This window comes from Egretta garzetta, unplaced genomic scaffold, assembly GCF_000687185.1.
Source record: "Egretta garzetta isolate BGI_Z169 unplaced genomic scaffold, ASM68718v1 scaffold220, whole genome shotgun sequence".
NCBI classification, from domain to species: Eukaryota; Metazoa; Chordata; class Aves; order Pelecaniformes; family Ardeidae; genus Egretta; species Egretta garzetta.
Window position 1 is genome coordinate 6,429,750 of NW_009258414.1, and position 27,911 is coordinate 6,457,660.

The following is a 27,911-nucleotide window of genomic DNA, read 5'->3' on the forward strand; positions in this document are numbered from 1 at the left end:
TTTTTGGCAGCACTGCCACTGATCTTGACTGTAGCTGGCTCCTGTCCCCTTGCTACTTTTTCAGTCCCATTGTTAGTACAGTTATGCAATTTGCTGGGCTAATGCGGTTTTGGGAGAGGGTCATAAGCAGGAAGCAAGGACTACATAAGCAGCACTGCTGCTGCTAAATGTTGTCACAGCCTAAAATGCATAATAATTTTCTAAGGTTAAACAAATTTCTGCAGTTCAGCTGCAGTAAATATTTGTGCATGCAACCAAAGTGGATAATTTGGTAAAATGTGACCTGAAGAGTGTGTGTGTCTGTGTGTGTGTGAGAAATATCTTGCGTATCATGTAAAATCATAATGCTGTTAATAACCAGTAAAAGTCTATGTGGAGACTAGTTTCAGGCAACCCATTACCTCTTCTCTAGCTGATACCTGTTGGTTTTCAGCAGTGTGTCAGGTAGTTTTGAAGGGGTGGTAGCAGCAAGTGCTATGAGCTTAGGTGCTTGGATTGTTAGTACGTGTTCACCAGAAATTACAAGGTTGGCATAGTGTTTCATTTTTACACGTTATTTTTGAGCTCTTGCCTTTCCATGAAAATTCTCGTGATATGTACCTGTGTGTCCAGCACCTAGGTTTAGAGACTTTTCCCAGAGATGGTATATGTGTGTTCAGGTTTTTTTGTGTCTTGTACCAGGAGTTTAAAATGGATATGCCTTCTGGTGTTCATTTTCTCTGAACATCAACAGTTTAAGATTCAACTTTCATCATCTCTTTTGCCTACAGCCCTTCAAAGGACCCATTCATTTTTCATACATGTATTTTTAATTTGAAATCATACACAATTTCAAAATTTGCAAGACCAGCTCACTAACTTGGTTGAATGAAATACAATTTGCAATTGCTCAGCTTGCTACTACACTGCCCACAAAGTCTCTGGCTTCCTACCTTGGACCAGAGCGAGGACAGGCGATGCCCTTCAGAGTGAGTAGTTTTTAGCAAGAGGAGGGCATTTGGATTAAGAACTCATCTTAATGAATCTTCAGGCACTATGGATTACTTTCAGAACCTATGAAAAACTCCCAGAAACTGTAAGGAAAAAAGTCCCTTAAATGGGCCAATATTCTAGTATTTTACATCACAGTGGGATAGTGCATGGCAAGGCAGTCAGTACTTGATGCTCCATGCTTAATGTAACTAATGATTCGTTTGAAACAAAGACAGCTCTTGAGATTGAATAATTTTAAAGAAATGTGCAACCACATAGTAGTGAAATACTGGAAAATGCAATAGGTGTCCTGCCACAGCGGCAAAAAGAATGCTTAGATATGGGTCAAGCATATCTTACTGAGGTTACTACAAAGACCTCATGCATAATGTATAAGGGTATGTTAATTTCAAACATTTTGGTATAGTAATTCTTAAATTGGCTATTAGATTGCTAACCAAATTACTAAAAACCTTATTTTAGATTAAGCAGATGGAGAACGAATAAAATAGTTCCATTTGAATTTTAAGCTTAGTGCATGTATTACTGGTGGACTACTCAGATTTTGTTAAATAAACCACTTCTGTTATTTCAATTTTTCATGTTGATTGGCTATCAAAGTCTGTAATAATAGTTAGCCACTGGAACTTCGATTTCTTTTATCCCTGCCTATTTTTAGCTATGATGAAGAGCCTTTCAGCAAACTCACAGAAGCAGGCAATTAGGACTGTGGAATACAGATTTTGTTTATTACTGTTTTTACTTAAATATGCTCAGTTACATTCACACATGCTTTTGTTTTTATGATGAAAATGGAGTCTTCCCCATTTGATTCCTTTCTTCTATGGAGTTATTTTCCAACTCTAGCACAGGGTAAGATCAGTGGAAGGTGTTCTTAACCAAGGTGTTCTTCACTCGTATTAATAGTTGCCATTTTTATGGGTGTATGTGCTCACTGAATCATGGTCTAGAATCCATATCTTGGCAGAAATAATAGAAATGTTTACACTGTACAACCCCTCCCCCATAAATAGGGAAGCATTTCAAGCCATCTGCTTTTCATGTTTAAGTTAGTACTCTTGCAAAAAAAAGCCTACCAAAACCAACAGAAAACCCCCACCCTGATGCCATTTGAATTTTAAGTGAAAAGTTAAGTCTTAGAAAGCTTGCCAGAGATTCATCTGAATTAAATACCACTTTTTAAAGATATATGTTGTTCCCTTCTTGAAAGATCAAGAGTTTAAATTTTTTTTCAGAGTATAAGAAAATAAGATTTGGTGTTACTGAAATACTTGCTTTTGTATTAGATGTGCTACTTTGATTGATCTTTTGTTCTCTACAAAGGTCCGAGTTAAGTTAGGCACAAGGTATAGAAGATGTATATGGATAAAGACTTTGTTTACAGTTTGCTTGCACTCATTGCCTTATGTACATCATTTTATTACTTTTAATCTCCAGCCATGTTTGCATTTATCATAATATACTGCATAGGTGATTATGGAAGATAGTTTTGAAGTGGCCTATTATAAAATACTAAGTTCTAAGTTTGATTTATAAACACTGTCCAAGCATTGCCATCAACAGTAGCTAATCTTATTCAAAATAGTCACTTCACTGCAGTGTTGCCATAAATTCCTGTAGATGGATTTTAAACTAAAGTTAGCTTCTGCCAAATAGTAATTGAAGGAGCTCTATTTCTCTGTGCCAGCTATCTGTCTCAATAAACGTAAAATCTGTGGTTCTTTTCAGAGAGCTACATTTACTGTAGATATTAATGAGCTGTTGACATGTGAAATTTCAAGGATATCTGTTAAGTGATTTAGAAAAGTAATTTGCAATTTAAAATGTGGAGATTGGCACTTAGTTTAAACTTGAAGTTGCTGAAGAAAGGTAGATCAAGACTAAAACTTGGTTAGTTGAATATACTGCCCATGCTAATTGTTCATATGCATAGGACTTTCTTCTGATGGCTTGCTGTGTTTTCTACTTTTGGTCCTTTGCTTTTTTGCTTCTTATAATTACCTCTCTGTATGGTTATGTTCTAGGTTGGTTACTGAGGATGGGGCAATTAGAGGTGACGTGTTTAGCTACATTTTGTATTTGATTTTCAGCATCTAGTATATAGCATTTGTAGACGATAGTTTTATCGTCTACATCCTTCCTCATTGATTTATTCATCTTCCCATGTAGAGTTTCATTCAAAGGCAAAGGAGTGTCAAGATGCAGGATTTTGACTCCTCTTTTGTGCCCAGTTTGCTCTGTCTACTTCTCATGTCTTGCTTCTTGACACCTGTTATCTTTCTTATTTTTTGACCTTACTTTGCCTGTAGAGTACTTGAGCATTCCTTGTGTCCAAAATTCTGTTTTATCTGAGCGTCCAAAAGCATTCTGGGCACCCTCCCTGTACCCACTCCCAACATACCTGCTATTGTAGTTTGTTCCGCTTCTTGCTAGACAATCTGTCTCACTTTTTTCAGAACTTGTAAAACATATAATGTAATACAACCCATGTCTTCATATAGCCTTCTTTTTGATCTTTAACTTCAGTGAAGTGAGGTAGCTGTTTAAGTATAGCAACCAGAGAGGGAAAAGGTTGCTTCTCAAAGCAGGTCAATTTCTTGCAAGAAAAATAGAGGAATTACTTAATTTTCAGTAAGGAAACCTAGGCAAAAAATCTTAATTCTGGTATCTTTTGACCTTTTTTGAAAGAGTTGTTTTTACTTTTATTTTGGTTTAGGGTGCAATCTCATAGCAAAGCTATTAGAGAGTAAAACGTGGTCTCGCCTTGTCTGAGATAATTACCTTTGCTCCTGTTCGTATCTCAGGATATAATGTAATGTAGTACAAGTGGCTGCCGCCATTGCCCTTTTATTGAGCTGAAGGATCTCAAGAGGTGTTTGGGTTAAAACCATCTTCCTGGAAGGCAAGGAAGCTTAGTCCACTTTTCATGCTCCAAAACACAATTACTATGCCAGAATGGGAATTTTTAGTACATGTGACTGTGTACTTAATAGGTAGCACATGAAACTTTATGGCTTTGAAACATAAGTCATTTTGTGTTCAGATCCTTAAAATCGATGTGGCAGTAACTTCCTTTGCGAAGGACAGCTACTCTGATGGTTCGAGACTTCTTTCTGAAAGATCAAATGCAGGGGACACACACAGAGGCAGCTCTTGGGAGCAATCGTGAGGCATCAGCAGCTTTTCTTCAGACATCACCAGCTTTGACTATTATACCGTGGCTGTTACGACATGGCATTGAGAAGGGCAGTCTTCTTACCAGGCATAGTCCATGAAATACTTATTCTGTTCTTACTTATGTTTTATTTGCATATCTTGTGCTTTCACAAATGTTCAATTTCTCAAATTGCAGACTGTCTTCAAAAGGACATGTTAGATATTCTCTTGGTTCAGATTCCAAGAATGTTAATTAGTTGGAAACAATTTGCAATTTCAGTGTTGTGGACTGGAATTTGCTACTTCTTCCAAACTATTTGAAGAAAAAATTGTGTTAGTAACTGAGAAAAAAATCACAAATTAATGTAAGAGAAGAGAGAACTAAGCTTTCTGCAGGGGTAAAACTGTACTTGAGCTACATTTCAAAAACTTTGCAAAAATGGCTTCAGCAGTTCTGCTGCTAGTGCTGATCTACACATTCAGGATCTGAAAAATGTGAACTAAAAGCAGCAGTATTTTAATTCATATGAAAATCCAGGAAATACTGAAGTTTTGAGCAAGTATCATCTAGGAAGTAATGTATGGTAGAAAAAGAAAACATCTGTGCGCTAACTTGGTAGAAAAATTAATTTTTAACTCTGCTGTTATACCTTCAAAATGTTTCATGTTCTTAGCTAGAGGATAATTGAATTATAACCCTAAAAAGGGAGAGAATATCCATCTTTGTAGTTTGCTAATACAGCAAGAGAAGAGAGGAGCTTAGTCCTTGAGATTTGGGACAATATTTTAGCTTTAATTAGGCTTTGATCTTGACCATTACTTTAAGGAGTCCCTTGTTTCATCTTCAGGGGAATTAAAACAAAAATATTTGGTTATAAAGAGCTCCTAATTGTAAAACCATTAGTCATCTCTATTCAGAATTCTTCAAGATTTTTACTAAGAACTTTGCTCATTATCAGTAATCATGTCTGATCTACCTTGTTTTTGTAGCATTTTCAGATGCAAAAATTAAGCAATCCTGAATCATCATGTAATGTAGGGTAAACTAATAAAAGTTTTTAGGGAAAAAAATGGAAGTTGATGCTTCAAGAGAAGATTAATATTTGAGATGGTATAGCATAACTTGGGAAAGGTGCTCAGATGCCAGAGGAAAGGAAGGACAGCTGCGATTCATTTCCCATTTGAGAAAGGCCATACCGTCTTCTGAAAACTGATTGAGCTTCAGAGCAGCATTATAGAGTGCTTTGTTGAAAAGATTGATTTGCATCAATGGTGGTTAAAAAGAAAAGCAATTTCAAAGGAAAATCCACCTGATGAACAGAGGAATGTTTACATCAAAGATGTTTGACAGCTCACAAATAAGCTTTTGTAACTTTCTGTGAAAATAACATTAATTTCTCTCACTGAAAGTTTTAATTTAAGTTTTCTAAATATACATTAATTTATATTGGTATAGATTCAAGAAATCCAGTCCTAATTTTAGGCAGGTGTTTTCTGCGATTTCTGTGATCAATGGCCTTGCTTGCTCTGACAGCCAGATTGTATTCCATATTCAAGGAAACTTGCAACTAAAGCAGCAGACTCCCTTAAAAATAAATCTTCGTGGCCGCGTTTTTTGGAAATCTCGGAAGTGGCAGATAATATATGGGTATTGAACTTTTTATTCGGTGGAGTCTTAAGAAGAAGCAAGAAATTAGCTGTCAATGGTGCAGGTTAAAACAAAGCTCGAGATTATCATTGCATGGAACTCTTAGTTACTGTTCTACAGACTGAAATCTGACAGAATTAGGCATTTAATATATTTAAGCCTCAGTGCTTTGTATTCTGTATGATATCAAATAGCAGTACGTTTTAAGCCTCACCCATGTCATTCATCTAATGAGGGAAGTATGAACTCCTTTGTATAGGCCATTGGACTTTCTGGTTGGTAACAGGTCTGCAGATGGAGCTCTTCTGCTTAGAGTAAGCAAATTGCAGGGCAGACTATGTGCATTCTCTTGAAGTACAGACCCAGTCTTCCCAGTTCGTGGCCTTAAACACCATGTTCTGTTGTTGAAGCCACCTGTATGCAGTGAATGCTGGATTTTGTTGTCTTTGCAAAAGATGTCCTATTTATGTTCTTCACTGTTGCCTTGGTATGCTAAGTAAGCAACGTGGTATAGAGCATCACCCTCTGGTGCTGTAAAGCGGCTGACACTCTTAATGAAGTCTTTGTCAGTGCAGATAAGCCTTGTCAAAACCAGCCCATCTTAAACATTAGAATCAAACCTGAATTAATGTTTCACTTTTATCGTACTTCTCTCTATAATTTAAAAGTGGAGGAGGTTATGATAAGATTTTAAGTTCATTTGATTTAGTAGTCTTCACATTCTGTAAAATGTAAAACCCATCTTCATCCCTAAATATTTTCGGTTTGGTGTTTGGTTTTTGGTTTTTTGTTGTTGTTTTTTTTTTTTTTTTTTAGTATGTGCAATAACATTAGATATCCATTCAGGAGGCTATTTTTGGTATCTTTCACACTTCTGAAGTGCCAGCATACAGTGCCAGAAAACAGAGTTAAATCCTCAAGTGACGTTTTTATTTTGAAGAACTAGTCATGTTTTAAAATGTAATCGCTCTATTATTTTTCCTACCAGAGTTGTTAAATATTTAAGATGTGCTGTGGGTGATAACAAAAGCTAATTAATCCAACTGATGTTTACAGAAATATTGATAGAAAAATGTTAAAAAGGGAGAGCAAAGACTTTCTTTGATTAACAGCAGAACTATTAATTTTCTGTGATTTAAAATCAGTAAACTAATATTTTTCAAGAAAGAAGGTGGTAAATATAAACTGAAAAGTACTCGGGGAGGCATGATCATTTTGTACAAATCAGTTCCTTTGGCTCCACCTACAGTATATGCAGTTTAATAAGAATTTTGCCAGAGCACCTTAACAGTCTATAATAAGCATAATCTGTTCTGCAAGCAGTAGATAAATAGTAGAGGTGGCATAACGGATGAGAGAGATGCAGTTTCTGCTGTCTGGACCCAATTTGAGTTTACTTAACCCTCCTTTGCAGAGCCACCTCATGAAGCACTCTGAGTTTAGAAGTGGCATGCAGTGCAATGATGTTAACTTCCAAATCAGCTTCAATCAGAAGCAGTTAGAGCTGTGCTCATGTGACAACGCTATTAGGTCCTGCCAGAACCTGAAACTGCAGAGGGTGGTATGGACGCAAAACACCTGACCTGGCTTTTCTGGGAACTCAGTTGAGACTGGCAGACTTGTTGGCTTGGCTCTACACTACGTAAGGATGTTTGTAGTGTTTGAGTTAAAAGTGTAGAGTCAGTCTTGCCCAAGCAGCAGTATTATCTATATTTTCCTTTTACTCATAGCATCCCACGTGCTTTTTTCAACATTATTCATTTTGCTCTCCAAATAATTTGATTTTGGACTATAGTCTGTTTGGTCAGAGATGCATACAAATGAGTGAAAATAGAAATTTTGCATCTCCTTAAGAGTTATGAAATGTTACGCCGATTTTTGTATTCTGCATTTGTAAAATCTGTCATGGAAAGTATTTTGAATGTCTCAAACTTGGTTGTTTTTTCTTTAAGCCTGGAAAAGCTATGCTTTATCTGTACATCAAGTTTCAGTGTTGTTTTTTATTTGCAGGAGAAATTACTATGGTGGAAACTGGGCCAGCTTTAGTTTTTCAGGATTGTTGTCCTGGATTAAAGAAAATCAGGTAAAAATTCCCCAAGTGACGTCTTTCAATGTTATTTAATGTTAAATCTTGATTGTTTGTATAATTTGTTACAAGGCAATTTATTACAATGCTCTGTCTTCTTGGTAATTTGACCAAAATTTGATCAAAGAGGTTTCGACTTTCCAGCTTTACTGGTTAAGACTTAACCGTCTGGCCTAGCGTTCTAAGATTCTGATATGCCTGGTTTATTGATATTATCTGAGACCAAACAGTCTAGTGCTCATTCATACTTTTGGGGTTCTTGAATTTATGTAGAAGCAACTACACTGTTGTTTAGTTTCCTTTCCCAGCACCTTCTGTAAATGATTATCTGGTCTTTTCCATTTCCTGTTTGATTATTTTCCACTCTCTCTCTGATGTTTCAGTCCCTTTTGTTTTTCTTGTGTGCTTTCAGCTGATTCTTCTTACCTGTGAGAAAGGTAGTTATTGGATCCTTCCATTGAATTGTCCTGTTACCAGGACAAAAAGATTAATGTTGATAGTGTATTTCTCAATGACCAAAGTTTATCTAATTCATGACAGTGCACTAGAAATCTTCTGAAGAGGATATTTATTTAGGAGATTGAGCTCTTGGACTGTATTAGCAAATGGATGTTCGCATTATTTACTGAAGCGTTATGAGCCTGTTGGTCCGTAGAAGATGGAACTTTTTCAGTTCAATCTCATGCCTATTTATTACACAGTGGTACCTTCTGGCATAATCAGTGTTGTTGCTCAATGTCAGATCTTAATATTCCCAGGGTTCTGTTATATGATTTAGAGATTCCAGTGTGGACAGATTATAATACCCAAATCACTGTATTTTTTCATATGGTCTCTATTCAAAGAGTTTTGTCACAAAATTTGGAAATAAGCTGGCTGTAGCAAACCTGTCCTTTAGTAGATCATATTCAGAGTTATAGTCAAATCACTACTAAAAATTATATTTCATTTAACTCTGCATTTTCAGATTACTAGAACTGGTAAGGTAGTGCAAATGTTGGCATGCTATAATAAAGTAACCAGCTCTAACTATTTTAACTCAAAAAATCTGAATAGAAAAAGCATTAAGACAGTTAAGATGATTTTTTTTGTTTGTTTTTAGTATAAGATGGTACAACAATTTATTCGGGACTATAAATATTTGTAGTTCAAGAGCAGCCAATGCAGTACAAAATGTAATTTTCTAATTGTTCTTTGTAAGCAAAAGACAGATATCAGTGATGAACGTGAAGACTGGAGAAAACTGATCCTTGAGAATGAAGATGTTATTTCTCTTAGCAAGAAGGATAAAACTATCGAACATGTAGAAGATTTCTGTTTTGGCGAGTAAGTATAAATACAGAAATATACAAATAATTTATACGCCCAGACGTAAATAATCATATTGTGCTTTTGGCTTCAAGCATCTCACCACGCTACCATGTTGCATGTTGTCTCAAAAAGTAACCACGAGCTCTAAGATGTTCTTAATGGCCTCATGTTTTTTGTTGAAATCACTTGCACTTCATTGAAGGTAACTGATCCTTCTTAAACGGCCTTGCCTGGAGGCAATATAATTTGTTGGCCAACTTTGTGAGTTGGTTCATTTACTTCTGAGTAGAAAACAGAAGTGTTGTGTTTGTAGGTATTATGAGTAGTAGGTAGTTATGCACTACCATCTATTAAATTTTTCCATTCTTCATTTGGCTAAAAGCTGCTATTCTCACAGTAAAAAGTTAAACTCATAAGTACGTGTAAAATGAAATAAGTACACAAGAATGGGAACACAAATAAACAGTAGTACTGTAACTATAAAATACTTAATTGTGCTAAAATGATAAAGTTTTTTTTTCCCTTTGTCATTTTTATATTCAGTGGATTTAATTTACTCATTAAACAGTGCTTACCCGTGATGCTTTACAAGGAATCACATGGTCAAAGGCTCCTGGTAATACACTAATAGCCTTCTTGGGCTGTCACCTTCTTTCTGGTTTTGAAGTAATGTAATTCAGCTCTTACTTTATGTACAAAATACACAAAATACTTCCTTGGTTTGAAATAGACACTTTTACTTTTGTGCATTTTGCTGCATAAGCACGTGAAGATTGAGTATGTGGCAAATACCTTCTAGTTAGGTATTTGTAGAGGTATGTCTGCATTAGCAGAAGTTAAGAATACAAATTTCATTTTTTGTTTAGATTTTTAAATGGAAGTATGATACTTTGTTATATCTGTAATCATGCAGAAGGTAAGCTTTTCACAGCGTTGTATTACTGAAAATCAAGGAACATCTAAAAGTAATCTTGTGAAGCAGTAATGTTGGATAGCATGTAAGCATAGTAATGTTGAATGGAAATTGTATGGGCCTCAATTGAAAACTGAACTATTTCTTTGTATTTATTTATCTTTTTTATCTTTTGGATTTTGCACTGAACTGAACACTGTTCTGAATTCCTGAAAGGTTCTTTGGGATAGTTACGTAAGTTTAACCTTGAATCCCTTAGATAATATCATAGGTAGCTGAATGGAACACTGGTAGATATTCCTATAGAAACACGCATTTCTTTCTGTAAACAACATAGTTAGGAAGGGGGTGGGGGGTGGGGAAAGGTGTGAATTATGCTAATATAATCTGAAGGTCACAGACTCAGAATATTCCAAAGTTCTATTTTGCACAGTAATGGCTGCTTGAGTGTATTGCAGATAAAATGTCACGCTTGTTTTAAAGCAATATCATTTGAATATTGTAATTGTAATCCTGTTGCCATAACAAATATTGTTCAGAACCAGTATTAAATCAGATTAAAGGTTTCAGTCTCTTAACTTTGCATTATGATTTTCCTAAGAAGATGTGGTATTGACTGAAGACCAGCTCAAAAATGAGTCCCCTAGCACAAAGATTTCACACTCTGTAGAAGTGAGCATTACACTTGAGTCAGGACAAAACAGAAGATTCTCCTTTTAAGCATTTGACTTAGCCTGACAGTACAGTGCCATCTCTCGATTACCACCACAAAAAAACCCAAAACCGACAAGGAGGAATGGTAGGATTAATAAACTTAGCAAAGAAAAAGTTTTCAACAATAACTTAAAACTTTCTGAGAGAGTCAATTATTGTGTTTCTGACAATTTACACATTCTGGCTAGATTCTGTTGTTTTTGCTTAACTTTTATAACTCCTATGAAGTAACCATTAAACATTTATTTTGAAAGAATAAACAGCTGGGTAGCAGTATAATATACACAGTGCAAATCTGAAATGAATGGCCTTAGAACAAAGTGCATCCATCAAAGGAAAAGAATACTGTGTCTACAACAAGCTGTATTGAAAAAAGGCAAATGGCTGAAAAATAAATAGTGAACACCTGTGCTGAATAAATTAACCAGCTGGTTGGCAATTTTTCATTTGACCTATCTGGAGGGGTTGCTGTTACAAGGCATTAATAAGACACATTCATTTTAAGATATTCCTTTGTTAGTACTATTAATTGATGAATGGTGGAAGATAATATTCTAAATTTACACAACAATTTGTCTGCAGATGTATTATTTTCTTCTGAATTAGGAGAAGAATTGTCTGTACAGAAGTTCAATTTGAGTGATTTTTATAGACAGTTCTTGCATTATTCAGGGATATTTGTTCCTATAGGAAGGATGTCATGAATTTAGATTATATACAGTTCTTAGGCTTTCATTATAAAATGTGTAGAGTTGCAAATCATGCAGATTTGCGTATTCATTAATGGGAATTGAATAGAGATTTAAAATATGTAAATACAACATTTGTTACACTTTTTTTTCAGTGACACAGAAAAAAAGACAATGAATTGCGAATCCAAATGTTATTTTGATTTTAAAAGTAATAATGAAGTATGCTTAAAATGAGATCAAACTGTACATTGGGCTTGGGAGAAGGTAGAAAGAAAAATTTCCTCTGCATTTTTGTGTTATAGAACGCTTTAAGGTGGGTTCAATAAAAGCTTCATTCTTAGTTAGTACATTAATGGCAACAGCCATTTTCACAAACATCATGTTCCAAATTACTAAAAAAAAAATAAAAATCCAGACAGAACCCCCAAATTTAATTGACTTTCATTTGGTTTTTTTAGTAGAGATGACTTTTTTTAAAACACATTTGACAAAGTACTTATCTTTCTTTGGTATTTTGTTATTTAGTGCTTGCAATATGAAGCAAAAAGACATAATTAATGTAGAGAAACAGACTTCTTTCATTAGTGCTTCCTTATAGCAGTTCCTGTATTTCCCAGGGCAATGTTTACCCCATTCATGAATAAATGCTTCCTGGTGGCTGTGCACAAGCCGAGAGACTTATTCCAAACTCTTATTTTCATGAGGCCACGTGAGCTCCCTGAGTTCATAAGTGAGGAGCAACTTTTAAAGGATACAGGGGGTTTGTTCCCTCTTTTAACATAAATCCTGCCCCCTGCTTCCATCTGTAAGGCTACAGATGTGTGAGGGAGCATTTTTATATGTATACTGAATAATTCCTTACTGTTCAGTGAATTTTAACCATTCTCTTAGTTATTGAAATTTTGTACTGTATGCTTGCAGGTCACCTTTAAAATCATAGTTCATTAGTTTTCAGCCAAGATTAAATTGTTTATTCAGTGCATTAATGGCTTGTGGTATAAAGATAAAAAGATAGTGTGAAATTATTGCTGAACTCCTTTCACTTACAATGACATTGATTTGATTCATCTCAGCTGGTAGTATAAACTAAAATTCTAAGTTCAAAAGTACTAGTTTCTAAGGTAGATGTCATTGAAGTTAAAATATAAAAAGAGTAGCTGACATTAAACGTAGAGGTCTGCTTTATATGAGGAATTTTAAAGAATTGTGCCATGAAAAGGAAATGGACTATAGAGAGTAAATGTTGTGTGGTAATGTCCCTCCTTTTGACTGGCTGCCTTCATCTCTTATGCACAAATTTGTAACACTTGCATAAAAATAACATTGCTACATGAGGGGACTTTGTTCTGTATGGCAGTTACTTGAACAGCTAGTTAGAATGCAAGGTCAGAGTTGAAAAAGTAATCTGAAAGTTTTACTTAAGCTCAGGTCAAAATGGCATGCTTCTCTTACGGACTTGCTATAATAATAGATGCAAAATAGTCTCAGGCGTATAAAGCACTTCTGTTTTCTTCAGTGAGTTTGGTTTTTAAAATATCTGAGCTTAATGTATTTAATGCATTTTTGCATTTCAATTTCAAAGGGTTTTTTTAATCCATAGGAAAAACCTAATTGAATTGCTTTACTGTTTCTACTTTAAAATGTTAGATTTCTTTTGTTTATGTAGCTGTGTATTGTGTTTCACCATGAGAGTTTTGATTTTCATTTTAAGCTCGTCCCATCTTTTGAGTCTGTGTAAAATAAGAACCCCAATATTTTGAGGGGGTTTTTTTCTCCTCAGTAAAAATACTCTTGAATTCTAGCTTTGCAGTCAAAGAAACAGAATTCTTTAGTGGGTGGTACATCTGATTTGGCCAGGATAAAGAGATTCTAATGCTTTTCATAGAAACGCTTGAGGTTTCCATTCTGGCACTGACTCAAGATTTTAAACAATTTTTTAAGACTCTTTAAATGACTTTTTTTCCCCCTTCTTCCCCTTGTGTTTTTAATCAGTCAGGATTCAGCTGAAGATGTTGAAGAAGCTGGTGCATTGCCAAAGCTGCCTGTCTTTGGAGCCTCTGGTGCTGAGGGGGTTGCTCAAGAATCGGAAAAAGAGTGCCCACCAATGGAGAGTGCCTTACCGGAGGCGGCGAGCCGAGAACCAGAAAAGGCTACAGGCACCGAGCCAGCAAGTGCAATGGAAGGGAATGATACAGAAATAAGCTCCGAGAATGAGAGTTCTCCGAGTATGGCTTTAGGCGAGTCCGCTCTGGAATTGGGAAAAACTGAAGCTTCACCCTCAGAAAATTCTGCCCAAGAACCAAAGAAAATTACGTATTCCCAGATTGTTAGAGAAGGCAGAAGGTTTAACATTGATTTAGTTTCCAAGGTAGGAACTGAATGACTCTTTTCATATAAATACATTTATCTAAAATGTTGGAATTTTTAAAAAACCTTGAATGTTGCAGGGGGCTGGCATAGTACCTTTGAGGCAAAAAAGACACTCTTGAGAAGTAAGCAAGAATTCGTACCCTTAAAACAAAAGAGAGCTATTTCATATGTGCTTTTAGTGTTTGTTTATAGCCAGAGAGATCGTAAAGCATAGCTCAGAAACGTGTCCATGAAAGGAAATTTAAGTAATACCTGCAAAATTGTTCTTTTTAAATAGTACCATTAAAAAAATGTGTTTTTAAACAAGGAAAAACAATCTATATGCAGATCTTTGATGTTTTTCAAATGAAAGATAATCTTCCCATTGGAATGCTTCCTGGGTTTTAGATTCTCCTATGGAACTCTCATTGTCTCTCTGTACTAGTTTTGGTTCTTTGGCGACTAAAGCACTGAATTGTAACAAATTTTATTGGAAAGAAGAAACAGTTATAGTTAATCCATAACATGCAAGCTGACTAAAACTAGTATTGTGCTGAATTCCTACTAGCATGCGCTTTACGTAGAGGAAAACCTATTAGTTTGACATATTTGTCATAATGTTTAAACTTTAAAATCTGCATTTTACATACTTCACAGTATATGGATATGGCCCTGCAAATTCAATTTAAATGGAAGTTTTTCTTAACTTCTATGCTTTAGACTATATGTGTACTCTGCAACGGGAAGTTTTTTCAAAGTTGAATGCTTAATTTTTCATATTCTGCATGAAAAGATTTTTCAAACCTCTGGAAACTAAATTCTTTCTGGAGACACTACAAAATGCCTTATTTCAAATTTTGTCTCTGTGTTCCAAACGTAGATACCTGTTTCACGTATCATTGGAATGACTTAATGAAAACAGTAGTCAGTGTATAGTGGTTAAGTGGGTAGTACTATTTTGTACGCTTTTTCTACTTCTCTGTGTCACTGTGTTACGTGGTGTTAAATGCAATGAATTCCAGAAATTCTGACAGAAGAGTAGTCATCAAGGCAAGACTAGTAATTTAGGTTGGTTTCTCTGGGCCACAGACTTTCTCATAGTGTCCTCATTAGTGTTCCAGTAAACCTTTCTCTTGAAAACTCCTGTGTGATCATGCAAATTCTATTACTCAGGGCTACAAGGCTTGAAGCATGTTTAACTAATCTCCAGTGCTTCTTAATTCAGACATACATCTTCTGTTAATGGTTACATTTCTGTCCCTTCAGTGTTTCATAATATATTTGGAGCTTATAGAAAGAGTAAAGGTAGACAGATTATAAATTAATGTAACAGAATATGACTTAACTGGGGATTTAAGGAATTTACATTTAGAAAATGTGACATTATCATTTCAGGTAATTTAAGAAACAGCTAGTGATGATTTACACAGACAGCATCATGTACTTTTACTGATATTGCAAAATGAAGGTTGTAAAATACAATGTTCAAGGATATATAGCATACAGTACAAAGAAATTGCCCAAGATGATAGTACAAAAAATTGTCTTAAGCTATGACTCCCAGACTAATAAAACTAAATGAGCAGTAGGTGGACACCTTCTCCCTTTCTGTCCTGTGGACTGCTTTGTCTCGTCCGTTTGTATGGTGGCTTCAGTGCAGTTAACACTATTTTGCACATACTACCTCTTGATATTCTTTTATTCAGATTTTGCTTCACTGTGTGTACTTGTAAATAGTTAAAGAAAGCACCTTACAAAGGAATACTGTTGGTATCACTATTTCTTTTCGTGTAAGCGCTTTCTCTTTACTCACTGTTTTCTTTTTTCCTTCACTGTGCAGTTGCTTTACTCCCGAGGTCTGTTAATTGACCTTCTGATTAAGTCGAACGTTAGCAGATATGCAGAGTTTAAAAATGCGACTCGAATTCTTGCCTTTCGAGAAGGAAAAGTAGAACAGGTACTGTAAAATAATGTATTGCATATGTTTAATCTCATCTTTTAAAGTCAAGAAAGTGGAAATTGCTTTCTTAAGAGTTTTGTAACAGTAAGCTAGGATTTTTCTTAGAGATTCTGATTTTTATTTCATTTCTGGAATGAAGAGAGGTTTGTATGTGTTATATATAAATATTTTTTTTTAAAAAAAAAGATAAAATAAGAATGTGCAGTCCAGTAAATTGTTGACATAAATCCTTGCCTCATATCAAATATTTAGACCATGATCAACTTGGCAGTTAATTCTTAAAGATTCACAGATTTTAGGTTTCCAAATTCCTAGCATAGACTTGATTTATCTCTCTGTTACTTACAAGGGAAGTCATTGGTCTGATAATGGCAGCAGGAGATTTTGGCACAGTTAATTAATACAAACTCTTTTGATTAACTTTTCAGTCAGAGATGCAAGTGAAATTGAAGGGAAATAAAAAGGGGAAGAGGCTTAAGAAGATTTAAAAATATTTTTGGTGTAGACAATTGGTAACTTTTATTATAGATATAATAGAAAATAAGGGGAAAAAATATATAAGACAATAACTCTAATAGAAAATAGTAATTAAATATTTGTTAGGTAATCAGGCTACAGTGTTGCTTGATGCTTTTCCTATCCAGAGTATGGAAGGTTTCTGAAATTATTAAAAAATATTTTCCAGGTACCTTGTTCTAGAGCAGATGTCTTCAACAGCAGACAGCTCACTATGGTGGAAAAGAGAATGCTAATGAAATTTTTGACATTTTGTTTGGACTATGAACAACACCCTGATGAATACCAAGGTAGTGTCTCATTGAACAGTGTATGTACACTCTCTTCTTACGAGTTCATTCAGTTATGCACAATTTTGATAGCTCTCCTGTGTTTTCACGCAATTTATTTTTATGGATTCATTTTCAAAGTATGCTTTGACCTTTTCGTGACCTTTTCACTTCAGTGTTAAATTCTTCTACTTAAGCACTTGCTCTTCTGGTTCCCACGTCATTTATTATTTACATTTTTATATATTACAGCAAGGTTGCAAAATGTTTTTTATCAATTTTAGATGTTTCCTCCCCCCTCCCAGGGATTTTTTTTTAATGTGGTGTGATGTGCCTGATTTTTTCTTTTCCCTTTTTTTGGATGATATGTAAATCTTCACAGTATGTTGCCACAAAATCAGAAATGGAGAAAATGGAATTTTTTAACTTTGAAAATAAATGTAATTTAATGCCGTTTAGTTGCAGAGGGCAAGTTCAAAGTGCCTTTATCAGCTGATGGCTTATTTAGATGAGCGAAAATCTGAATAGATTTGAGCCATAATGTGCAAAGAATAATGAGCGTTAGGTCAAAGAGGAAAATTGGCTAACAGAAGGAAGATGATGGAAACCCACTCACTGATTTGGGCTTGTGCACCTCAGGGTACAAAGAATGAAGTGATGTTCTCAGTTCTTGGAGTGTAAAAGTAAACTAAGGCAAAAAAAAAAAATCTGTCAGAACAGAATAATGAGGAAAGAGGAGTAGTTCAGCTATTGACATACGATTCAGACTGAAGCATATTGGTGCTTTTGTAGCTTGACAGTAGCTTAGCTAGGCAGTATTTTTGAAAGAACCTAGTGTTAAAAAACAATTGCTAAGATACTGGTATTGGTTTGATTACTTGAACGAGACCCTTTAGATTAGGTACAAACATTAGAGAAAATTATTTTAAACATCTGCAAGAGAGAATTGGTCAATACTGAAAATTATGTAAGATTAGAAGAGTGGAGTCTGTGGTGAACTCCAGAAAATCCTGAAGGAGGAAAAACTCATTAGACTGAAGTGGTTTATAGATTACAGGTAATTTCAGGTTTGCTGCTGATGGAAGAAATGAAGGTGCTCAGTGTGAGGATATAGGTGGTATTTAGAAAATTTATTAAGTAAAAAAAAAAGGAGACACCACATCAATTTTAAATCAATTCATTGATTCATGTACCTAGATGACATTAGCTTTATTTTACTTCCAAAGGTAGTTAAACGGATTTTGTTCCTACATTTTAAAATAGCCTGGGAAGTAATTGGGAATATTTTGAGTCAGATTAGTCTAATGTAAAGACTTCAGAAATTTAAAATTGCTCTTGGTGAGATCATTACATTCGTGGGAAGGCAGACTTTTAATAGGGAGAGTTCATGATATTGAAGAATTTTTTTTACAGCTTTATTTTTGTAAAATTTGGAATTATGTAACGAGTTTGAAGCAAGGAAAAACCTGAGGATTTTTTTAAAATGATAAAAAATCCCTGTCATTTCATGACTTGCTGCATGGCTGTACGGAGGGTAGTAAGATACATTTGTAATAAAACAGTGGTTGAATGTTGAACAGAATAGCTTGATAATACCTGCCTCAGCACTGATGAAAGTGTTTCTGAATTACCTATGAATTTTCCTGTGACTAAAATAAGCTTAAGAACAGATTTCTGGGTAGTATGAAAGTATGCTATTGCTTAAATACAGTCTTTTCCTGGCAAAAAAAAAAAATGCATGTAGTTATTAAGATAACTAACTTTCTTCAGAGGTGTATCGGTGACATGCAGCACTTGCGTTACACATATCCTGAAAGACTTGTGTTTGAATTTCAAAATGTGTCAGCAATAGTATTAATTTAAAGGGAAGATACACTTCTTCATCCCTGTCATCTTTGTGTCTCATCCATACTTGTTTGTTGCTAGCAAGTCATCAGTTTGAAATAAATACTGTGCCTTCTCATTTTTGGATTAAGACGCTATGTGGCTGGCTTCTGTGCACATAAGTATACACTCTGACGATATCAGTACGGATGCAGCGGTACTCTTCTTGAACGGGTGTCATTCAGGAATAGTATTTTGGGTCATTTACAGGAAACCAGTGTCCCAAGGCACCTCAATGGATTCTTGTCCAGAGTTTCTCACTTTTCTCACACATTTGAGAAGTGGGTTTAGATCAAGTCTAACATAATGAATAGGTGAAGCCATATTTGGAGATTGTTTTCTGGACTGTTGGAGACTCATACAGTGGGTTTGCATTATTTTGAAATATTTTAATGGAGTGATATTTCTGTCTTCTGAGAAAATTCACTTTCTGGGAGTAATTTTTTTGACTTTCGTTGACTTAGATTATCCATTTTCAGCAATATTTTTGTTGAAAAACTCAATTGCTTTTGTTTATTTAAATGCTAAAGTACTTATTGAAGCATATGAGAAAATACAAATGTTATACCATACCCTTTACCTAATTTTACTTTTTTTTTTTTTCCTCAGACTATGAGAACAGTACATTTGCTCAGTTCTTAAGAACCCAGAAGTTAACACCCAGCTTGCAGCACTTCATTCTTCACTCTATTGCAATGGTTTCAGAGAATGATTGCAGCACTCTTGAAGGTCTTCAGGCAACAAAAAAATTTCTGCAGTGCCTTGGCCGCTATGGCAATACACCGTTTTTGTTTCCTCTGTATGGTCAAGGAGAGATTCCACAGTGCTTCTGCAGGTAAGCTTCACTTTTCTAATACCTACCATCAAGAAAGAAAATCCTTGGTAACCTAATGCTAATAGATGCCATTCAACAGGCGTCATCCTGTTAACAATTTTATGTTGGTTTTATTTGCTTTACATTTTCATTGGCTATGAAATTATCCCTCCTCAAAAAAAAAAAATGTCGGAAACCATACTACTCTAATACTTTGAAACAATTTTTATTCTATTACAAATGCAACTTGTAATAGCTGGCTGTTGTGGTGGCTGCCTATGGTAATAAGTACTAGAAAATGAGAAAGAGAGAATTTAACTCATGCTTAGCTATCCCTTTTTAAAACTGATAAAGGAGACTTGGAGCGATGTCTGTCCAAAAGGATGACTGTGCATTTTGGTAGGTTGAGAAAATGTGTGGTATAGTCTTCTGAAGTTAAGATGATGCTTTCAATTTGTGTTACTAATTAATGCTGAGATAGATATTTAATAATAGATTCATAGATAGATATTTAATAATGAACTGGATTTTTCTGAAAGAAGCAAAATTGTGCCACATGCCCAGTTTATTATTAAATTTAAAAAAATGCAATTCTTTCACCTGTGTTACATCACAGACTTACACAAACAGGGCAACTGATGTGTAATCATGTTCTTACTCTCTTGGCATCATTTGTACATCTGTATAGACCACAAGCTTCCACCTATGACTAGAATGGCAGAAAAGATATCATGAAGCCCTGTTGCACTGAGCCATATACAGACTGCAGTTTTACATTCTAACATCTTAAGCAGCAGCCATATGTTCTCCACTACTTGAGCCCTAGAAAGTAATTAGAACAAAAAACCCTATTGATTCCAGGATAAAACAACATCTACTTCAACCCCTTTACTTGAACTGTGGGCAATGATAATGTAGTTTTTATCGTGGCTCCTGAGGTGTGCTAGGGATCATAGTTCTAGCAGAGGAGTGCTTTTGGGGACCATCAAGAATACATGTGCAGAGAGTGGGCGGTTTTAATTTTCAGTTGTTTCCAACAGTTCAACTGGCTTTTAAAAGGCTGAGGGGTTTTTTTAATCTTTTCTTTTGCTGGCAGGCAGCTTTTCCATCTGCTCTATGTAGGTTTTTAATGTAGTAACCTGTAGGTCTGAAGTAAACATTAGCTCTATTTAAAAAAGCAGTATTGCATGGTGAGGCCATTTTGTTGTCTGAGTGGTATATTTGTAGATCATTCGTTGAAATACCAGCACAAAGTCTTACCTGCTTTGTTCTTTGTTGGTGGACAAGTTCTGCTTTTTACATGGGTACAATTACTAAGAATTTCTGGTTTACAGCATGCTATGGGACATTATCTTCCTGTCTTGTCTGTATGATAGATCTGTTCTTCTTCTCTGTAACAGTACCTTAGTTACCGCTAGAAGAATGGCTTTAGCAGCTTGAGCTTATTTGGCAGTATATAGGGTAGATGCAAGTATATGTTGATAAAAACATTCTGGAATAATTATCATAGTTCGTGGAAGGTATCTGTAAAGTAGCTGGTTGGCACCAGCAGCTGGCTGTATTGTGGAAGGTCTTACTTGGCCTTAGCAACTAATGAAGGCCACGTGGTATTGTCTATATGCTGTATATATATAGATTACTTATTGTTTCCATTAAGTTCATTAGACAGCTAGGCATTGTTCTGTACTACATTGAATTGAAATGTTATTTGTTAACTTCATCTTTTGTCAATAGCCTTTCATCTGTACCTTAAACCGTATTTGCATGGAGATGTTAAAAAATGTGGACTTATGTAATTAGATGCTCAGACAGTCAATTAGTAAAAAAGAATTGGTTTTAGGTAAGTACGGTGGACACAGTCATGCAATAGAACTAGTGTTCCTAGATTTTTTATGAATGTCCTTGTGTCTTTTTAGGACTTCATGTGAGACCAGATACCTGTATGTGACCAACAGATTAATAAATCAAAAGGTTATCAGAGCCATTATAGTAGCACAAGTTTTGCAATTAGACATTCTTTGGCTTCAAATACCTACGAAAAAAGTAAAATTAATAATTGAGAATTGAAATCAGAATTTTTGTTATATTTTTTTTTCCACTCTAGATTCTTCTCAATATACTTTTTCTTTCATTCTTGGAAGCCCTTTGGCTTTATTTTGTTTTAATAGCCAGCACATGCAATCTTCTGATCTGTCACAGCGATATATTTCAGGAGTTAGCAATAGTGGTGTCCAGTAGCCTTATCAATATTCTTATCGGAAAATCATTCTTTGATCCCAGGAATTCTTCAGATGGCCTGAACTTTCTATTTATGTCCATTGATTGCTGCATTTTAGGGGGTATTTTTGTTAAATTGTAAGTCTTTACAGTAAGGACAGTATTTTAATAGTTGAAGCAAATTACCAAACCAGGAAGTAATTATACTTTTAAAATGTTTGTATTACAAACATTCTAATACAAAATAAAGTCTAAATGTCTTTGGTTTTAAGTGAACAATTTAGGAGGCAATAACAATTTTTTTTTTTTTTTTTTTATTTTAGATTAATCACAATTTTTTTATGTGGTCTGCCTTGGGTATTGTTTTGCTAAAACTGAGCAGTATCCAAAGAATGCTGTTCAGGCTGTATAGTAAAGTGGTAACGCCACAACCTATACATCATACCCTACAGTTTTTATCACCAGGTTATCAGAGTAAGGTGTCACCTGTTCTGTGATTTCTAACCACCGTTCTATATTCTGTTTTAATGTAAACCTCTTAAGCGTTTCTTGCAGCCAGTTACACTGTGTGTTCTCATCAAGGCTACTGTTATAAATGGCATGCATGCATATTTATGTGAATGAGTCAAAGACATTTGTAAGTCACATCCTTGCATTCTAAATGAATTCTGCATAAACAGTACAACGTTTTATAACTACTGACGACACTTGAGTGAGTAAAAGCCGTGTTAGTTCTTTATTGGTTTAAGCAGGTATGGTTTAGGAGAGAAAATTAAACTTTTATATCACTGTAATGTACCTCCCAATATGTCAAGGTACAGATGTGAGATTTCTATCTCCATAAATTGGATTCGTGGTACAAGGAAGGTCATTGGAAGCCTCACGCTATTCTGAGCTGACAAGCAGCAAAACTTTACTGGCCTGTAAAACAGCTTCCTTTGGTTCAAACTTCTTGGTATGAAACCATTATGTCTCTTCCTTTCTAATGAAGTAATAGTAGTAGTATAAAAATAATATCTCATTCTTGAGGAAAATCAAAGCAAGCCTTTACATTTGGTATGGTAAACATAAGGCATCCAAACTTTAATATGTAAGGCAGCTAGGGAAATCAATACGTGTTTTGTGCTTTGCTGTTGGTGTGTTGTGTGTTACGGACCTGTAATACAGCTTTCATTTTCTTGAAAAAGTGTGACTAAAGAAAAACTATAATCAGGCATCATTGTGAACTGTAAGGTCTCAGTGATACAACATTTAGAATATTTACTGTGATTTTGATATTTTTTTCTGGTTTTAGAAAATATTAGGAAATATCCCAAATATTTTCTGATGTAGGAGGTTAATGTTAAAATTGTCAGCTTCCAAATTTTCCTTTGTAACTGTGAAAAAAAAATCTTAAACTTAAAAATCTGAAATAGTCAAATATGAGGACATACTGGCTTTTGCATGTTGTAAAAAATTCCTCTTTTGTAACTTGGATTTCCTTTCTTTACAGTTTTTCAGAAGCAAAAACTTTTTGAGTTTTTTATGGGTTTGAGGGGTGCTTGGAAGTGCTATTTTACAAATATTTTTTTCATATAGTTCACTTACACAGTTCACTTCAATTAAACATGCCTCTTATTTTGAGTTTTCTTTTGAGAGGAAGTGTTTCTGGAAGCTTTCAGTTGTGATTCTCTTCACCCAAGACCAGTGCTGTTTCATGCATGACAGCTGAGACAGTTGTAGGTTTTGGCCTCACTTCAGGGATTTTTCTCAGTGCTTGCGTTGTGAAAACACTGAATTTTGGGGGAGACCGTGTATAGTTTCTCTTCAGTTTGATGTCAGATTCTTTGTTCAGGACTCTTGCAAATATGAACATCCGAATGGAAACGAGACTGTTTGAGAAGTGATAGTGCGTTTTTTTTCCCATTAGAAGTTTAGAGGGAATTGGAGACTATATGCTGTCTGTCATCTCATGGAGGTTCTAGGGGCTGACACACGGTGTCTGTCTTCTCTTTGTTAAGAGTCATCCAAGAATTGTCAGGTGTGGTCCTGGTAATAGGGGCTGAGGTGGTAGAATGTCTTTGGCTGCTTTGCCATAGGAATTGGTGATTCACTGACTCTTGGGGTAGTCAGTTAATGACTTGCATCTCCTATAAATGGGCTTTGAACTTTTACATTGTGTATGTATTTGGTGGGCAACGTAACCTTTTTTTAGTAGCTGTTACAGATTCTAGCTGAAATTAGTCATTTTTGTGTCAGTGCCAGTGACAGTAGTAATTTTGTGATGGAGGAAAGATCTGATTAAGACGGTTCATCTCTTTCAATCCTTATATTTACAAGAAGATTAAGAGTCCAGGCTGAGATATGATGGATTGTGTGATTGATTTGGAAGGTTCCTGTATATATTTCAAAAATGAATAATCAGTTTTTACCCTTATACTTGAGCTATTATCTGCTACGAATGTCGAAGCTTCTAAGGTAGTCTCAGATACTTCAACATTTCCAATTATGTCCCTGTTAGAGTCTCCTCGAAGGTTTTAGTGTTCTGAAACGGAGACTAGACTTTAGAAAACCTGACTCTAATAAGCACTTAGAATTGATATATTAAAAATCTAGTGTGACATCTTCTTTATTCATATCTATAAATTGATATCATGCTTCTACATGTAAGCGATATGCATAACTTTTCTGTATGTTAATTGTATGATTTGGCATATTAATGATAAATTCAGATAACATCTAATTCCTTGTGACAATCAGATCCGACAGATTTAAGTCTTAGCATGTGTGCAATTCAAATCAAGTGTGAAAGCATCGCAGGGGATTTAAAAAACATAGGCTGTATCTGAGATACGGGTTCAGTCCTACATTTCAAAATACATAATTTTCATATTTATTTATCTCTTATCACTTAAGATTATTCCACATTTTGAAATTACTGACAACTTGTCAGCATGACTTGGATTTTACTAAAATACTGAATAGTTAGAGTAGCTGCAATGCTGTTTTCTTCTTAATTGTTTTCACTTGCATTTCAGTGAAATAATAAAACTTTGGATGTAGTTTGGCTTTTAAAGACAAACTTGATCTATTTCTCTTCACTTTGTTGGCAGATGAAAGCAAAATGGGCAAGCGTAGTTAGCATGAGTGTTTGTAGGATCAGTTGTTTGTTTTTCCCTCTAAGGAGAAACTCTTTCTTGGGATAAACGTTGGGGGAGTGAGATAATCCATCATTCTGAGACCTGTTCACTAGTGATGGATGGATAGATTGGTAAAGTAACTCAATAATCTTCATTTTTTTTCAGGTTATTCACAGATCAGTGAGCATTGTCGTTAATAAAGCTATGGAATGCTTTTGTGTCCTTGCCCACATTATTTCTCAGAATTTGACAGGAAAAGACTTTTAATTTGAAAATAACCTTTGTTGTGAAATGCATTCTAAGTATATGAAACTTTGAAAATGCCTTCCCATTTTAGATTTTATCTTCTCAGTGACGTGTTTGTCTGTTCTTTGTTTAGAAAATTATTTACAAATACTAGAGCTTTTCTGCTCCTTATTATTTCACTGACTAGAAAAACAGTGTTCTTGAGAAGATTATACCTTGTGAAGGCCTTCAACCATTGGAATATATCACATGGGATGTTGTCAAATATGAATGTTGTCAAAATATATAGATTTCAGATCCCTAATTAGGAAAAGTTTGCAGTCAAGAAGTTGTATTATAGGGATTAGAATATGCCCTGTGGTGTAGGAAAAATAAATGTAACAGTCCATATTAAAAAAGGCTGAAAATAATTTATATTGTCCTACTCTCATTCTTGCTTCATTTTGCAAACATACTTGGAACTTCAAAGCACAAAATACAAATGTTGTAATGAGATGACATTTCAGTAATTACTCGCTTTAATAGCTGAGACAATGATGATAGTATGAAGGAAGTATATCTAATACATTATTTGGTATTATCTCTTAACAAATGAATTACTTGCTGCCTGTGTGGGGGTGTGCAGATTCTGGCCTATCTATTATTCTTGAGAATTAGGACTCAGACATAGGAATATGTAACAGCATTATCAGGAGATCTATGGGAATGATGTGAATGTTTATTATTGGAGCAAATCTAGGATGTAATGCAAATGTAGTTTAGCAGAGTCTTTTTTCATTATAAAAGAAGACAGAGAAAGGTACCTCCTAAAACATTACTGGTTTAGTAAAATAGCCCTTGAATTGTATTGAGGGTTAAGATAACTTGAATTTTTATGTCTTTTCTGGAGGCAGAGAACACATAAATGGATTTTATAGATGAGCTAATGCTTAGTGACTGGTTTCTAGTTTTTGTGTCTCTGCCCTACGGTCCTGATCTCCCAAGCTCCTCTTTGAGGGCAGAACTATTGTATAATTGCATCTGAAGGACCTTGTGCAAGGAACAGCTGCTTCTCTCACAAGGTCGATAGAACTTTGAGCCAGGCAGGTCTCATACTTCTACCTTCCCTAGAGATTAGTCAACTATATAGTTAACTATCATCACAGTAGTGCAGAAACCACTGACATTTTTTTTTCTTCTTTTTTTTTTTTTTGTTCCCTGCTGCATAGTAATTTATTACAGTTTCCACGATGCTTTAGCCACAGTGTCTAGGACACTTGCTAGTTACATAGCTGACTGTTGCCTAATGGATCCTCACCTTTCTTACATGTAAATCATTGGGCTTGTTCAGCCTGGAGAAGAGAAGGCTGCGGGGAGACCTGATTGCAGCCTTTCAATACCTAAAGGGGGCCTATAGGAAAGATGGGGAAAATCTTTTTAGTAGGGCCAGCTGTGACAGGACAAGGGGTAATGGTTTTAAACTAAACCAGGGTAGGTTTAGACTGGATATAAGGAAGAAATTCTTTACAATGAGGGTGGTGAAACACTGGAACAGGTTGCCCAGAGAGGGGGTGGAGGCCCCATCCCTGGAAGCATTCAAGGCCAGGTTGGACGGGGCTGTGAGCAACCTGATGTGGTTCAAGGTGTCCCTGCTCCTGCAGGGGGGTTGGACTAGATGACCTCTAGGGGTCCCTTCCAACCCAAAACATTCTATGATTCTATCTCTTTCTTGAGTTTAGCATCCCAGAGAATGATTCTTAACTTAGATTCACTAAAAAGTAGTGTTAATGGGAATATCCTTGAAAAATGCTTATATAATTCTTCCACTTAATAAGCCAGTATTAGGTAGCTCTTCTTTCAAATTCCAGCAAACTTTTCTTAAGCAGCTACACTAGCACAGCTACAGCACGGTTAAACTGTGGTATTTAGCCTCTAGTTCATTCCAGGTCTTTGCCCAAAACTCAGTCCAGGGTACACCATGCAACTTACATGCAAGTTAATTTTCTAGCAACTCTGAGGTCTGTTTTTAGATAATTTTGTGAAGCAAGATGCCAATATACTGACTGACTTGTTGAACAGACTATTTAGGGTTAACAATGTCACTATTTTAAGAAAATCTTGAGCCCATAAAAGGCAGCATTGACTTGCCAAACCCCTAAACTTGCACCTCACATAATAGCAACTCAAATGTTAAAATTCTTGAAATAATTGCACTTCAGTATGGATTTGGCCATTCAGATATCATGAACAATAAATATTAGTCCTTGCCAGATTTAAATTATCCCTGGTTTGTAATTATGGAAAAAAGCGCACAGAGGGTCTAACGCGTCGTAGGGTAAGTTGTAAGTAGGTATATTACTCGGCTTCTTGAGCTTTGTGCTCTAACCAAATTCAAGTACACCAGGTTTTTATCTTGTTACCTATTTTATGGTCAAATACTGCACACTGTACTAGAACTCTTCACAGCGTGTGAATGTATATTCCCCTATATAGCAGTCTAAACCCTATACATTGAAAAGGAGCGATTTCTTAGTTTTAAAAAGAAATTTGGGGGTTAAATCCGTAGGAAAAATATGAAATACAAAATTTGCTATCAAATGACATTTGACTGGGCTATCTTTTTTTTTTTTTTTTTAACTTCTCTCTCACCTGTGGCTTTTCTGCCCTGAGCTGTCACTGTTCCTGCCTGCTGTGTCTTTCTCCCTGAAAAGACATTGCTGGAACTGAAGTGAGCAGAAGTCCTCATTCTTTTCGGTTTTTTTCCCCAGTGTTTTGATTGGGAGCTTTGCCACCACAGCAGCATTTCCTGCAGCATTTCCCAATCACAGTGCTAGGATTTCCTTCTGGTTTACCATGCTAGGACAGAAGTGAAGATCTGGTGAAAGAAATCATCTTGCTGTACGAGTACAGGCATAAAAAGTGTGGTTCTTGCAAAATACTTTTTGGAAGTTAACTGACTTGTGGTTAGGATAACTAGGCAGGAACTTTCTGACAGGTTTAAAACTGTCATTTTGCTGATTGGATTTATAAGCCAGGCTGGTCGTA

At 35.4% G+C, this 27,911-nt stretch overlaps 1 protein-coding gene across 3 annotated transcripts in view; it reads left to right on the forward strand.

The window, feature by feature from the left end:
* Positions 1-13,540: 13,540 nt before the first annotated feature.
* The window catches only part of CHM (CHM Rab escort protein), a 49,832-nt gene continuing 35,461 nt past the window's right edge, over positions 13,541-27,911 (forward strand). For all 3 annotated transcript variants that reach the window (XR_004842585.1, XM_035898835.1, XM_035898830.1), the window contains exons 1-4: positions 13,541-13,881; positions 15,703-15,819; positions 16,508-16,628; positions 19,101-19,326. Coding sequence is in view for 2 of the 3 variants with exons in the window: in XM_035898835.1 (XP_035754728.1) it covers positions 13,618-13,881; positions 15,703-15,819; positions 16,508-16,628; positions 19,101-19,326 (728 nt within the window). In the remaining variant the exon portion in view is untranslated. The remainder of the gene's footprint in view (positions 13,882-15,702; positions 15,820-16,507; positions 16,629-19,100; positions 19,327-27,911) is intronic.